The sequence below is a fragment of the Oreochromis aureus genome, linkage group 17 (genome assembly GCF_013358895.1).
Source record: "Oreochromis aureus strain Israel breed Guangdong linkage group 17, ZZ_aureus, whole genome shotgun sequence".
NCBI classification, from domain to species: domain Eukaryota; kingdom Metazoa; phylum Chordata; class Actinopteri; order Cichliformes; family Cichlidae; genus Oreochromis; species Oreochromis aureus.
Genome location: NC_052958.1, coordinates 23,953,599 through 23,967,513, shown reverse-complemented (window position 1 = coordinate 23,967,513; position 13,915 = coordinate 23,953,599). Strand labels below are relative to the sequence as shown.

Sequence of the window (13,915 nt, the reverse complement as noted above, 5' to 3'; positions counted from 1 at the left end):
CAACTCCAATGGGGAACATGCCATTCCTTTACCACATGTACCAGTAAAACCATCATGTGAGGTGACATTTCAGTCATGAGTACTAGATGACCTTCACAGCTCACATACTTTAAAAGATCATTTACACAGGGCTCAAATGTAAATAACAATAATTATACTTACTCGGAAACGGTTACAAATTCACTCAAATTAGGCCATCAAATATGCGTTTGACCAAAATATCCTTAATTCACTCACTGTTTGCTCTAGAAAAAAAGTCTACACTTCCTCATCTGAAAATGTAACTAACCACAAATTCTACTTTTACACTTATGTGATGAGTGTGATTAAGTAGTACATGTAAGTTTTTTGCTGTATTGTTTTTTCATCTGGCATAATGTCTAAAATAACTAGTCATTGATACAGTTTTATAATCCTGGCATTCTTAATGTATGTATAAAATAACTGGCTTCATCCAGTGGTACCCTCAGGCTCCTAGCAGACACACCTATATTATTTCAAAAATCCTCCGTGACTTCTTTCTCAAATGGCCCTGAGGTCAAAGTAACTGAGATTAAAACTCATCTGAGATTTTTTTGTAGCCATGTTATCAGTTTTCATTCTCGAGTTTAATCTGCCCTGGACAAACGGTATGAGGCGGTGCTCCGCAACTCTTTTACTTCAGCTATCTCCCATTTCTTGTGAACAATTGTGAATACTTGGGAGAAAAAAAAAAAATCAGTAGACACATGAACACACATTTGTTGTCAAAGAAAATAATAATCTTTGTAAATAATTTAGAGCAACTCTCACTAGTAAAAAACAAGAAGATTTTATACTTTAAATTTTGTTTAACTTAATCAGTTTTTTGTCAACTAAAACTAGACTAAAACTACACAAATGTAGATGCCTAAATTACAACTAAAACTAAATTACATTTTAGTTAAAAGACTATGACTAAAACTAAGTAAAAATGTTCTGTCAAAATTAACACTGCAGGGAACTGGAAGGTAAGGACCAAAACAGGTGTGACACATCTTATAGATCTATAGCGATCCACACATGGGCTAGCAGATAGTGATACCTGAGCTGTACTTGGAGGTTTTGATTTCCAACAGTGTTTCTCTCCAGACACTGTACCAGGGGGTGCTAGCTTTAACACAGTCATCTAGTAGGTTGAAGCACAGAGTAAGCATAGAGTACAGTTACGCTTTGATGTACTTTTTTCATTACTGAGCTGTAAAGTCGACATATGAACGACACCTAAGAGAAGTGAGCTCTGAGACACATCTACAGTTATTTCTAATCATAAAAGCCAACTACCATAACCTGAACAGTTACACACACAACACTGCATCTAAGCTCATAAGAAATATCAAAAATTGAAAAATTTGAAATTGATTACTTATTGTCCTTAACTGACTATCCAGCCAATTATAGTTGATTACAATAATAATGATTAAATATATTTTTGTATTGTTAACATTTTATCAGCACCTTCCAATTAAGTACTAGTCCTTACCACTGAAATTGAGCTCATAATCTCCTGCCATAACCACATTAGTCACAGCACTTTCTTGGGGCTGGCAGGATAACACCACATCACTGAGTAGCTGACGCTGAGCAGGGCTCGGAGATGTAGATGTTGTTGTTGGACTTGTCACTAAATTGTTGACACAGATACGCAGGTTTTTCACAACCTGCAGTTGATTGTTGGGATCTCGGATGTGACCTAAAGGAAAAAAAGAGTAATTCACAGCATGGCAATCAAACAGTACCAGAAAATATACATAAAAATGTCACTGATGGAGAAGTGTCCCCTTTATAAGAAATATGCATAAATGGAATGCAGCGCAAAATCTCTCAACCGTAGCAAACAGGTAAAAAGCAATAGCACTAAATAAATACCGAATTGAAATCAATAGCTCGTCTGCTGCTTAACTGACAAGATCGATATCCCACAAGATTGCCTGAACTGATGCTATAATTTAGATTAAAAAGTGTTGCTTTATATTTTTGTGTGACATGTATTAATTTGGAAGCACTAATTTCAGAGTAGTGCAATGTGAAAATTTATCAAAAGTTATTACTACAGCAATGATTACTAAGGTATATCAAAGACAGCCTTATACGTTTCCATGAATCTCTCTTCCACTGTTTTGCTGCAGAAAACTTCCCCTGGTAATTGCCTGTCTCCTGGAATCTCCTCCTGCCCTTGAGACTGTGCTGAGAGACACAGCAAACCTGGTAATGGCACGTAACTGATTGTTGACTGTGAAAAACTCAATGAGGCATATCTTTAATATTTACTCAGCTATACAATTTAAACTGCTATCGTACAGTTTTACGTATTTTACGTTACCCAAGTGTGAAAATCAAACAAAATGTATATATCCTATAGATTTCGTTTATACATTAGTAAGAATGTTAATGTAAGTCAAAAAACTTATAATATGTAGCTTAAACACATTTAGCTGCATCTTCGCTTGGCTTTACTTGTACTGAACATGACAATTAACACAATTGCTGCGTGCTCCAAGTAGTCTGTTAGCTTGTTTACTATGTGCTGGGTCTAATAAGTCACCGCCAACAGAACTGTTCAGTTGCTGACTGAAACGCTATCCTAGAAGACCAAATGCTAATTTGTCCAGCTCGGGTCACTTTGCACTCGCATGTCAACAAGCAGGGCGGCATAGCTGCTTAATCACGAGCCAAACTGCTAAGCGTCTACTAGCGAGGAGCTAACGACAGTCGTAGCCCCGCGAGCAGCAAAACATCTTTCCTCATTATTTTCCTAAGCACCTTTTCCTCATTTTTACCAGCTACGAAGCTGAAAACAGGACGGAGGGTGTGCTTTGAATAGCTGTTCATACCTTCAGACGTAAGTCTGCAGAAAGGCCTCAGCAGCTCCGCAAAATTTAGGTTGTTTTTGCGAGTCACTCTCTCAGCTTCTTCACTGCACAAGACGGCCACCATCGGGACAAACGAGTCCTGAACGAACTCCTGTACAGACTGGACACACTGGGCCATGTCGAAGCAGAGTCAAAACTATTTAACACAATGAACGGAGTCAAGTGTACTATTAAGAAAGCCGGGCTATAGCATTACTTTAGACAACTCCTATGTCAGAAGACCGCAGCCATGTTGAATACGCCAGCCTTCTTCCTGTGAAGGGCCGACAGTCAGGTGATGCTGGAATACGTCACTTCCTTTTCCGTTCCATTTGTTCGGTAGCGATCTAGACCCTGCTCTAGAACTTCCAGAGCCTGAAGTTCTGGCCGGGTAGCCAGACTTGATGCAGAAAAACGTTGAACACGGTCCAATTTCCCGAGTTTTATCTATGATTTATGTACCATCATGCGGTTAGCAAATCATCGATATACTTATTAAACCATTACAACCCTGCAGAACAAAAACATTAATTTATTAACACATCACATAGTTTTCTTCCAATGCTCGACTACTGTCTATTTGCAGTTTCTCAAGACTTATTTGTGTCATGACAGTCTTCCATATAATATTCCAGTCTGCCTTAGCGGGGTCGTCACAAACCACAAAAATAAAGTTTCAACTGTATATTACACTTTAATTCAGTATCACCAGCACTGTGGTAACTTTCTGTACAATCCATACATCACAACTTGGCATACAAAAAACCTCTGCCAGTAAAAAATATAGCCTTAACATCCAGGTCCAAAGAAAGGTGACATTCTGCCCTGCACAATACAGACATTACTTAAATGTTTCCCAGGTATAAAGGCTGCAATTGAGAGAAGGCACACATTGTACAGGGGGATTATTTGATGTTCCGTAATATGCGACGAGCATGACTGGTTTTCATGGCAGCTAGAGCGGCCTCCAGTGTGGAGATGAGGTGCAGAAGGGTACTGGGATCTGTCTGAAGAATCCTGGAGTTGAAGTCACTGTGGCCGTCACTTCTGGTTAGGTGGACACGCATTGTAAGCATAGGAATGAACTGCTGGCGGGCTGAACGTCTGGCCAACTGACAGAAAAAGCAGAAAAAAAACACGGTAAGATAATAGCAAGAGCCAGACAAAGAAAGGGAAAATAGTTGAAAACTGAATATTAGTAATACTGCTTACTGACAGAAATATAAACCAGTCTATGTAGCTCAGATTACAGTGCAAATCTCTGTTCTGCATTACACACCTGTAAGCTTACAGTGTCACCTAATAATGATCACCTGATATAAAACCATACATCACAAGGTCAGATGATGGAAAGCAATTCAGCAGGGTTATCTCAATAATTTACAGTTTACAATAATCTGCTGAACACAGCTTCTGTCAGTTTAGCTTGAAACTAATTTAACTAAATAAAATATACACAAATAAAATTCTTTATATAAAAAATATTTCCCAGTTTTTAAAAACTAACATATGCATTTTTATAACTTTTAGTGCGCGCGCATGCACACACACACAACCAGACTGGACAATGTTAGTGTGAGGAACAGGGGAAACAGTATACCTTGTATACCCTTCAATATAATTTTATCCTTCAAGGTAAGTCAAGTGTCTTGATCCATGAGTTCAGGAAACATTTAACATCCAATACATTAATATCACGCATACAAATAAAAAAGACTGCAGAGTTGAGTGTGATATGCAACAATTGCACATAAGTACTATCCTGTATTTCCCACTTTATGTACCCACAATGGTCAAACAATAAAATGATCTAGAAACAATACACCTGGACATCAAGTCTCCATTCCAGGTTGTGGTAGGCAGGCACACTGGACGGCAGATGACTCAGGATGCTGCGAATCTGACTGTGGTGCTGCAAGTAGAGCTGTACCAAAAGATAACCAATTCAACATCCTGACAGACACACTGCTTAGATAAACAATGTACCGCTTAAACAAAACTTCAACAAACAAAACTAAAACTTAGACTATACAGTATTTAAATCAAGTACACATTGTTTAAATAAAGTCAGTTAAATAAAACTGTTTAAAAACCACCTGTAACAGCATCTGGTTAAGCTCTTCGCTAAAGCCCAAAACCAACACGGAATCAAGGAAATCCACTTCAGATATCTACAGAGAGAGGGAGAGAGAGAGCGAGAGAGCTGTGACTCTTGGGAGAGCTCACATTTGTTTACAGTTTTTGTCTTAGCTGGTGAAATATTTGTCGTGTTTAAGTATTTCATGATGATGCAGGGCAGAAACCAAGAAAATGCCACACTAAATATGGGACATGGACGTCATGGGGGAAAAAAAGAGCATATAATCACAGCGTTCAGGGCAAAACTGCACATTCATCTATGTTCACTGATCCAATGTGTGAGCAGTAAGTATTCCTCACCATGTGTTTGGAGCTCTCTGTCATCAGGAACATCAGGCCTTCCACTCCATGCTGTACCATTTCTACAGGAACACAGAGTTTCCCTGCAACCATAACGGCATGAATCATAAACTTACTTAAAAGAGGTAGTGCACAAGTAATTATTTTATGTATCAACGCTGTAACAAAGTCCAGTTCTCTTTAGCAGTCACAGTAATGAAATTCAACTCTTATTACCTTATAATAAACTGGTTAGACAACACGTAAACTACAACTGTATTATCCCAGCACCAGAGCAGACTTGTACCATTTTAAAGACTCTATGATCTGTCCTTCAATTTCCTAATGAAGGGACCTATATTCGAAACCAGCAATGTTTCCCTATTCATGTAACCAAGAATAGGGAAACTCATCACTCAAACTCATTACATTAGATTTTAATCCTTAAATGGACTAAAAGGCAGACTAAATATTTGAAACAATATTAGCATCATTGTTGTACTAACTTAAAAAGGTATACGAAATAATGTAACAATTTAATATGAATTTCAGAAAAGGCAGTGTGAGATTGCTGCAGTAAAACAAACCTTATAAACAAATACTATACACTAATGAGCCACAGAAGTCACATATGCTTGAAAAGAAGCACTAAAAGATGAAGAGTCTTACTAGCTGCTCCCTCATAGACCTTTGGACTAGCTCCTCTTCTTAGAAACTCCAGCGCAATGCGTCCAAACTCTCCCACCACTGAGGAAGTTAAAAAACATAAATGCATCATTATCACGAATGATATATAGATAACTCAGAACCAACTGTGTGTGATAAACAGTACAACGTTTGCTTTGTGATTTACTGAAGTAAAAGTGTTAGACTGAATCAAATGGAGATACTCCACGTAGACAGAATTTGTATTTAATTACAGAACTTAAATGTTCTTAGTTCCATTCGACCACTGAGGATTACTCTGTTAAGATTCCATGCATCCATTCTCTGCCACTTATCCAACTCAGGGTCACGAGGGAGCAAGAGACAGGTCACACACATCACAAGACTAACACAGAGCAACAGACAACCAGTCTGTCATAGGGAAACTTTGGACTTGGCTGGTGTACCTGGAGCGTACCCATGCAGACAGAGATACTAGAGTAAATCGCCATGGTAACTTATTCTGTGAACATAACCTGCTTCAGAGCAGGTTTAGTTCACCAAATAGAGATCAACAAATATGAAATCACTGCCTAGTGACCAATCAGGAAATAGCGTCACCATTCTTGGAATATCCCTCAGACCCCTGTGTGCAGACAGTAGGAAGGTCTAAAGTGTTTTTTTACACTGTGTAATGTCTTTGTGTGTCCCTGATGAACAAACGTTGAAAAAATTATATCATTTCTTTTTGTTGCTCAATTTTTTTTTCTGTTTGCTTTCTGGCAGCAAACCACTTTACAACAAATTTATAACATTTTATTAAATTGATGTAAGCACATAGACAAGTGCAATACAGCTGCTCTCCTGGGGGGAATACATGTTATAATTGCAAGTTGTTGTACCTTACTAAAACCACTAAAGCACAATCTGTGCTTTGCATTGTCACAGGAGTGTTTGTATATTATTTTGTATATCAGTTTACCTGCACACATCCCGTTCAGCAGTCAGCTGTCAACAGCTGCTGCTAATTCAGGAAACCCGCAATAATGTCATTGTAATATTCAGCACAAAATAACAAATGTAGCTCGTTTCCCCAGCACAGACCTGCTGGAGCTTTGTTTACCCTCACAGTGACTGACCTGGGATAAATGGCAAATGGGATTTAAAAGGAGGGAGCGATGGACACTGAGATAACTTCATTTGACTTTATAAGCAAACCTGTTGCTTTGATGAGGATTTGGACAATTTGCATTTCAAAGAAATAGATTTAATGACACACATCAATTGAACAGGTAGCTGTGCACCTTAGTAATATAGTTCTCTTGCTCAAAAGACTGAATATCATCCTCTCAAGATGCGAACATATTCAGGAAACCCACCCAGGTTAATCGGTCACAGACAGTCCATGATTATTGTGAAAAGCAAATCATCTTTAAACAATTAATCCCAGGTGGTAAGTGTAATATTTTATTATACGTTTATTCAATAAATGAGTTTATGGCACTGAGATCATTATTATTATTATTATTATTATTGAGATTATTTCAGCCCGGTTCCTTAAATTTATGGCTTCTGACTGATCTGCTGCTCAGTGTTTACCATGTGCACCAGCTGGAAATGGAGACCTTTTTTTGCCGAGGTCTTTAATGTTGTTAAACTGCATGATGAGACACTGGCAGACAGAGACGACCATTCGGTGAACACTACGAATCTGCCGATGCCAGTGAACCTGAACCAGATGGAACTCATAGGGATCATTTTCTGTGGTAGAAGAGTCACATGACCACCCTGATGCTGCCAACAACACGCCTTTCATATAAACGCGCAGGGAAAACCCTGGGTTAACTCAGCGAGCTGGTAACCAACTTCGTGTGACCATTTATCCTGATCGTCAATGTCAGGTTAAGTGTATCTAGATAACAGAAGGATATCCTGGTTATGCAGAACGAGCTTAGTAGTATAGAGCCCTGATCCTCTGCACCTCCTATCCTCCCTCACGCTAGTTACTAACCTGCGGCGTCAACCTGCGGCAGGAACGAGAGATGTTCTTTATGTTCCTCAGACAAAACCAGCAGCATACTGACCAAAGGTTTCCACTTCAAACCCCCGACAAATAACAGACATATGTATCCGGAAAACGATCAGTTTTATTTCTTCTTTGGTGTCTTTTTCTTCTTTTTGTATTATTTATTGGCGGTTGTCAAACAGCAAAATGGTGCATTACCGCCACCAACTGGTGTGGAGTGTGGACAGAAAAAAAAAAAAAGACGAGCAGGGAAAACGGTCTTACTGGAAAACGCATAGACCCTGTCTTAACTCTACCTAGAAGAACTGGTTCTTAAAATTCCAGCATTACAGACACAGTGTCAACTCTTCCCCTCTTGACTGTTCTCAACAGTCTTTTAGTCCTCCTGACCTCACTGCCAGAAATACTTTGTCTGATTTTTTTCTAGATCTACTGGGATACCTGTGATTAGTCCCTGCACCAGTTTAAATTCGAGCAATATTTTCCTTTCTCTCTCGTACACTTTTTGCAGAAAATCTCAGCATTTAATACTTTATTTTTCTGCTCTTCCGTTTTAACGGCTATCAGCAGGCTTCCATGTCTTAGTACTTTAGCTACATCTCCAAGCTTTTTTTTTTTCAGCTGTCTTGACAAAACTATCGGGCTTAATCGCAACACCTAATCCTCCAGCCTAATTTTCAGTATTATTTTAAACTCTTCTCATTGCCATACTTATGCTGTGAGCTGTCCCATACAAGGCTGCTTCATCATATGATTCCAAAATATGATTCCTAAAATTATGAGAAGCACACATCAAACTTTTGTTACTTTTACATTTATTTGTAGAATCCCAGCACTAATGTAACAGAACAGTGCCGGCAAGTGTGACACCGTTCACATAATTATTAAATGTTTATCTTTAAAGGAATTTTTGAAATGAAAAATAAATGGCATTCTTCCATGTTAATGAGCTCATGTGTGGATTCTGATTGCGTGGTTTTTACATTCTCACTTACAATGCATTATTTACCTTGTGGTTATGTTTTATCCTGTAAAGTCAAATAATATATTTTGTCAATTAAATTAACTGATCATAACCTTTAATTTCATAGATGCAAGCCACATGTAATCATTTCTTTCATTTACCCCAGAAGAACTAGTAAAGGTAAAGGATTAGGTTATAGATTTCAGGCCTGTTCGAATGGATTAAGAGTTTGATTAACATACTCAAAACCACAATAGAAAAATTTTACAAGAAACATTCTCTCATAGCCATTTAAGCTGTATGTTACAAGAATGACTCAACTTTTAAAACAGACTTATTGCTCATGCAGCCTTGTGACATACATTAGTGACTCACTGTTAAAGATCATGAACAATGGCTATTGTGGTGTCACAAATTCCTTAAGGGTCATCTATGGTATAGAGATAAAACAAGTGCTAATGGTTGAAAAAATGCAACCATACAAATAAAAAAGCATAATTTCTGTCAGTAAAAAAGAAATTCTTTCAGGCGTTAGATTGAAACTACACCTGAGAATGACAATTTGGTATGACAAAAAGATGACTGAATTATCACAGGCCTTGACCACTGCACTGAACTGTGTAGTGTCTATGTTTGTATTATAACAATGTTCAGTTATAGCCCAGAACTAATAAGAAAATAAAATCTGGATGAATCAGTCTTAATCCTTACTTAGAAATGTATTTGCTAAACTTTCACACAACACGTGTTGCATTAGAGAAAGCTTAAAAGAGCAGTTTCATTATATTTTATAGATCATTATAGATTAGTAATCATTCTTCTTGTTGCACCTGAAGGTTTCTGTCATGCAGTTGGAGAGCTTGGATCTGGTGAAAACGGCTTTGGATATGGTAAACAATGTACCTGTTCATTTTGTTTTGTAACGGCACAACTCATGATGATGATGATGATGATGATGATGATGCGCTTTTATTTGTCACTGCAGTTGCCTGCAGTGAAATTGGAGCCATTCCAACCAAAAATACATTACAAAACCATCACAATGAGGGAGACAGGTCAGAATAGGTAGCGATGGAAAAAAACAATGAAAAAATACACAACATGCAAGAGGAGAAAAAAAGACCATACTCAGACTGTGCTCCAACCAGGAGATCAGTTTGAGGACACTAAAAAAAACATCTCAGCACATAAAGCGGATAAATATTCACAATCATGCCATCGAGGACACATGACAAGCAAACATGGTGGGTGAGGGGAGTGAGTGGGCCAAGGGCAGACGGCAACATCCGGTCCTGCAGCCAGAGTCCAGTGCGAGACACGCAGATTTTCCCTCTGACCCTGGCAGGAGATAAGCAGTTGAAGGCGTGTGGAGTTGGGTAGGGAGTGCGTGTGTGTCTGTTGTCAGTGTACATGGTTGCATGTGTGTGCGTATGTCCTGTATCAGACTGGGAGTCTGCAGGTGGCCTTGAAGGAGGAACAAAGAGTTCTCACAACTGTATCATGTAAAAGTGGGAATGATAAAAGAAACTGAAATATTTGCAGCTAAAACTGGACACATATGCATAACTTCTCTCTAATTTAATTTCTTTTATTATGTTTTGTATTACTTCAAAATACAAATTCTTAATATCTCTTTTCGGTTCTGCTGTAGTATGTCTATATATTATTTACTGCTTCCATGAAAACATCACATTCTTAGCTGCTGACAAACTGTAGAAAATGTGCTTAAAGATCAAAGTAAATACATACATAATAAATATCTGACCATAAATTTTCATTAAAGTTTCTCTCCTTCGCTGTTCTAAGAGTAACTTACTTGTAGACTGTTGGGTTCATGTATGAAAGAGAGAGAAGACAAATATGCTCAAAGTGCATTTTCTTAAATGTATTAAGCAGTTTAAGGTTCAAGTTTAAAAACAAAAAACAGCTTCTGTGTCTCTCTGCTCACTCAGAAAATCCAAATGAACTAAGGGCACCACACCCAGACAGTAAATGCTTTTTATTATGTGTCCTAAACAGGACACTAAGGCGTTTGGTCAAAACAGTCTAGGGAGGCCTTGGGTCTGATTTTGGCTCACATTTCTTCTGGAGCTTTCTGGGCATCTCCAGTTTGGAGAAGACCCTCCTCCAGTGTAGTGTTAAAAGGAGGGTATAGTGCTGTTCCCGCTTTTCTTCCCCAGTGGCCCTAACCCTCTTGCATATGAAACTCACTACTGTTGATTACTGGAACTGTTTTCACTAACATGAATCCAATTTGACATAGTGTGTTGACAATTTTACAAAAAACAAGAGCGACTCTTTATTTCTTTGTGATTTATGCTATATAGAACAAACAACTATCAAGACCAAGGCTGTAACCAAGACCGATGTCCTCTCACAATTTAAGATCTGTTATGAGCAGAGCCCCAACTAGAAGATACAAGAAGATACCCACAAAACAATCTACCAAACTTCGAATGGAGCTACAGGTGTATGGAGAAGGACTAATGGGTGAGAAAAAGTTGCAAACGCAGTGCCTGCATCAATCAATAAGGAATCACATAGCCTCACTCGAGGCCCAACACTTTTTTTTTTTTTTACTGTGAACTGAACGCTGCATATGGTGCCAAAGTGTTCTTCATGAGCTTGGGGTAGTTGAGATGCATGCGTATGAACGTCTAAATAGAAACCACATAGCCTTTGGCAGATCTTCAGTATTCTCCATCATGACTTGTCCCACAACGACTTGCCAACGACTACCAACCAGTTGCTCTCACACACCTGTTATACTGAAGTGTTTCAAGAAACTAGTCCGATGCCACATCATGTCCTGCCTGCCATCCACACTCGACCTGCTCCAGTTCGCATACAGAGCTAACAGATCAACCGAAGACGCCATTGCTACAACGCTCCACATCACCATCTCCTACCAGGAACAACAGGGGTGTTACGCCAGGCTGCTCTTTGTTGACTTTATCGATACTCCGATACTCCCAGACAGACTAATAGTAAAACTGCTGGATATTGGACTTCCTTCTACGACCTGCTGCTGGATCAGAGACTTTCTCTCTGACGGTGTACAAAGAGTTCGAGTGGGTCTTCATCTTTCCTCAGCCCTCAGCCTTAACACTGGCTCTTCACAAATCTGTGTACTGAGTCCCCTACTATACACTCTGTACACACATGACTCTGTCAGTACCCACACAGACAATGCAGTCATTAAGTTCACAGATGATACCACGGTGGTGGGGCTCATCTCTGAGGGAGACCAGACAGCATACAGAGCTGAACTTCATAGGCTGCCAGATTGGTGTGTGGACAACAACTTGGACTTCAAGACCACCAAGACAAAAGAGCTGGTAGTCGACTTCAGAAGGAAGAAGCCCGTGCTGCAGCCCATGAGTATCAACAGGGACTGCGTGGAAAGGGTGTCCAGCTTCAGGTTCCTGGGTGTGCACATAGAAACAGACCTCCAATGGAGCTCAAACAACTCAGCGGTTGCAAAGAAGGCCCAACAGCGTCTCCATTTTCTGAGAATCCTCAGAAAAATGGACCTGAAGAAGGAGCTGCTGATTGTCTTCTACTGTTGCTCCATTAAAAGTGTGCTGACTGCATCTGTGTGTGTGGTTCTCTAGCTGTACCATGGCACACAAAAAGGCACTTCAAAGGGTCATTAATATGGCCCAAAAAACCATTGGACATCCTCTTCCCTCCCTAAAGGGCCTGTACAACACGTGCTGTCTCAGGAGGGCGCGCACCATACTACGGGATTACACACACCCAGAGCTCCGGGTGTTTAAACTGCTATCGTTTGGCAGGAGATTCAGGTTGCTGCTTCTGCAGACAAACAGACTCAAGGACAGCTTTTACAATAGGGCAATAGCCCTAAGCAATGCTAACAGCTGACCTGATTGGCTACCTCCCTGGACTTTTTTTTTTCTTATTTATTTATTTTATTAAGTAATTCCTTTTTTTTGCTCATACCTTTCTTGCACTTAAAAAAATCAGCTTTAACATTACTGTGCTAAGCTGTGTTTAGTTGTGCTTAGTGCAGACAAGGGACAGTTTCCAATTTCGTTGTACTATTGTACTAGGTATGACAATAAAGAGTTATCTTATCTGTCGTCTTATCTTACAATGGTGATCTTCTATGAGGCTGAACTGACATGGAGTGAAGACTGTGTCACAGCCGGTGTGGTCGACAGGCTGAGTGAACTCAAAATGCAGATTCAACACACAGAAGCCCGGAAAGTGATGTGAATGATTTTTTTTTACAATGACGTGAAACTTGACATTAAACAATTGAACACGAGTGAAAGGTGCAGGGACCGTTTACAGGGGCATGAGTGAAAGAGCTATATACAACAGTGCAGGTAACAATAGGTGTGGAACCTGAGCACTAAAACAAATGAAATGTCAAGAGATAATTTTATAAACTTGGACATTATGAACATGATTATGTTACAGGGCTCCAGGAGTGAGTACATGGAGCTGACGTGACAATGAGAATGACAAGCTGGAGGTCAGAAAGGAGAGTCACAGCGATGCCAAACTGAGGTTTTGCTGATATTGTTCCAGTGAGTTTTTCTTGCAGCTTACTTGTTTGCAGGTGGAGGTGTGTGAATGGGGAAAGGCAAGACTGAGCAGGTCCGGGTGAGTTGGAGGTGATCCCATTCCAGAAGTCCAGGTGAGTTAGCAGAGAAGCAGGCAGGTGAGAGTGAAAATGGAGTCTGTGCTCGAGCTGATGTGGTGTAGGTATTTGAGAGAAGACTAGCGGCCAGGCTGTGGATTGCTGCAAGCGACAGGTGAGGGCGATCTGTGGGACTGACTGGAGATGAGATAGAACAAAGTAAGTAACAATACAAAAGCTATTCCAAAACATGAGTGAGCCGAGAACTGATGCTGGGTAGCAGACGATCTGGCGAAGAGTAGTAGTCAGTGCTGGTCTTAAATACTGTCTTAAATACAAGTGCGGCTCCATAGAGGAAAAGAGGTCAGGATTCCAAATTTACT

The 13,915-nt window shown here is 39.6% G+C and overlaps 2 protein-coding genes across 4 annotated transcripts in view; both read right to left on the bottom strand.

Annotated features, from left to right (window-relative positions):
• The window catches only part of trappc8 (trafficking protein particle complex 8), a 33,711-nt gene extending 30,542 nt beyond the window's left edge, over window positions 1-3,169 (bottom strand). For 2 of the 3 annotated variants that reach the window (XM_031740530.2, XM_031740531.2), the window contains exons 1-3: window positions 2,853-3,169; window positions 1,502-1,711; window positions 1,064-1,147 (exon numbers count right to left, since the gene is read on the bottom strand). In XM_031740530.2, the coding sequence (XP_031596390.1) occupies window positions 1,064-1,147; window positions 1,502-1,711; window positions 2,853-3,009 (451 nt within the window). In that variant the 5' untranslated portion in view covers window positions 3,010-3,169. The remainder of the gene's footprint in view (window positions 1-1,063; window positions 1,148-1,501; window positions 1,712-2,852) is intronic. The other variant, XM_031740534.2, reaches the window with a different exon arrangement.
• Window positions 3,170-3,541: 372 nt separating this feature from the next.
• commd2 (COMM domain containing 2) lies at window positions 3,542-8,120 on the bottom strand. Its single transcript, XM_031740578.2, has 6 exons — window positions 7,945-8,120; window positions 5,958-6,035; window positions 5,310-5,392; window positions 4,967-5,041; window positions 4,696-4,794; window positions 3,542-3,982 (listed from the first exon to the last, which is right to left on the bottom strand). The coding sequence occupies exons 1-6, from the start codon at window positions 8,009-8,011 to the stop codon at window positions 3,776-3,778; spliced, it is 609 nt and encodes a 202-aa protein (XP_031596438.1). The 5' UTR covers window positions 8,012-8,120; the 3' UTR covers window positions 3,542-3,775.
• Window positions 8,121-13,915: the final 5,795 nt, after the last annotated feature.

Coding starts and splice junctions, on each gene's coding strand:
- commd2 (XM_031740578.2), bottom strand. CDS start 8,011: ATGCTGCTGGTTTTGTCTGAGGAACATAAAGAACATCTCTCGTTCCTG. Junction 4,795..4,966: donor TTAACCAGATGCTGTTACAG/GTGGTTTTTAAA, acceptor CTTTTGGTACAG/CTCTACTTGCAGCACCACAG. Junction 3,983..4,695: donor AATGGAGACTTGATGTCCAG/GTGTATTGTTTC, acceptor TTTTTCTGTCAG/TTGGCCAGACGTTCAGCCCG.